The 1,332-nt window shown below is 39.2% G+C and overlaps 1 protein-coding gene across 1 annotated transcript in view; it reads right to left on the bottom strand.

Annotated features, from left to right (window-relative positions):
• Positions 1–721, bottom strand: part of vip (vasoactive intestinal peptide) — a 5,806-nt gene extending 5,085 nt beyond the window's left edge. Inside the window, exon 1 of the mRNA XM_071545098.1 lies at positions 627–721. Coding sequence (XP_071401199.1) covers positions 627–721 — 95 coding nt within the window. The remainder of the gene's footprint in view (positions 1–626) is intronic.
• Positions 722–1,332: the final 611 nt, after the last annotated feature.

The following is a 1,332-nucleotide window of genomic DNA, read 5'->3' as shown; positions in this document are numbered from 1 at the left end:
AACCTCCCCTACGAAAGCAGCTATAGTAATCCTATAATACATTTTAGAAGGATGCTATAGGCCTAACTAGAACCTAGGCTACTCCTATAGGAATATTATAGGAATGTTACAGTGAATTAAAAGTAAAATAACGCACGTTAAGGTAATAATACACATCACACTGAGCACCAGACCATATAAATGACTATAAGAATATTGCAGTGATTTTTCGTTAAGGTTTTCTTGTCCGTTCCGTTGTCATTTGGTGACTGAAGGAAGAAAATGGCTTTATAGAGAATGATTTCTTGTATAAACCAGAAAACAACGATTAATATTCTTTTTTTCCCCGCTCTTTTCAGGTATGTGTAAGCTTTTGTATTTTTGGGAGATTTTGCCCTCACTCAGCCCCAGCTGGCCTCCGGCATTATTCAGAGCAGAATGCACTTTATGGCATAAATATTGTCAATATGCATCAAAAGTCAAGAAATTCGCGTTTGGTGTGAACATAAATGAACTTGAACATGAGTGTTTAGAGACAAACAAATAAACCGAAAAGTGTTATTAAATGATATTTATCCACACGTCTAATTATACAGCACGGCTTTTCCCCCTCATCAATAATCCAAAGAAGCCGGTTTTCCTCTCACCTCATGGATGTGTATGGTAGACTCAGGGTCCGGGAGTACAAGACACTGCACAGGGCTATTAGGAGAAGCAGCTGGGGACCGGTCCGCTGTAACATCGCTTTAAACCTGTAAATGAAGACGGTGATGGGTTAATCTCTCACTAACCTGAACACTGTGGAGATAACTGGAGATGTTGTATCCAATTTACTGATGAGAGAAAGATAGTACGACTTTTTTTCATCAGTACTCCCTCCTCGTTATTCATTACACAAATTACGCACAATACTCGAGTCGTAAAAGCTCGGAATTGAAGTGTTGAATTGCTGCAAAAGCAAAGCAACAAGAAAGTAGAGTAGCTTAGCCATAAAGAGCTATTTGATTGTCATTTTTTTGGCAAATACTGTGGAAATTTGTCTGGAAAGCAAAAGAAAGCAGAGGAATCCGGTGCGTAATTACGCACGGCGCCGATATATTGGCGAGGACTAAACATCTTATTACATCGCGGAAAAGCTGCAGTTCTGTTGCCATCATCTACCACAAACCGACCTGATTTTGTCAAGCTGTTCCTCATATCTTCTTGGATATCTAAAACGTGCAATATATTCAATGCAAAATGCAATATTCAGACGTTTAGAGTGACTCCAAAACGCGTCTGGCATGCGCAAAAAGGAAGATTCAACATTCAAAAACGATCAAAAATGGAGAAAACTGAACGCGCATCATCTCA

This window comes from Centroberyx affinis, unplaced genomic scaffold (genome assembly GCF_046629955.1).
Source record: "Centroberyx affinis isolate AG114_WGS23_722 - 3 ecotype Tasmania unplaced genomic scaffold, CSIRO-AGI_Caff_v1 ptg004769l_1, whole genome shotgun sequence".
Taxonomy (NCBI): domain Eukaryota; kingdom Metazoa; phylum Chordata; class Actinopteri; order Beryciformes; family Berycidae; genus Centroberyx; species Centroberyx affinis.
The sequence above is the reverse complement of the archived record's forward strand: the minus strand, read 5'-3'. Positions and strand labels throughout refer to the sequence as shown.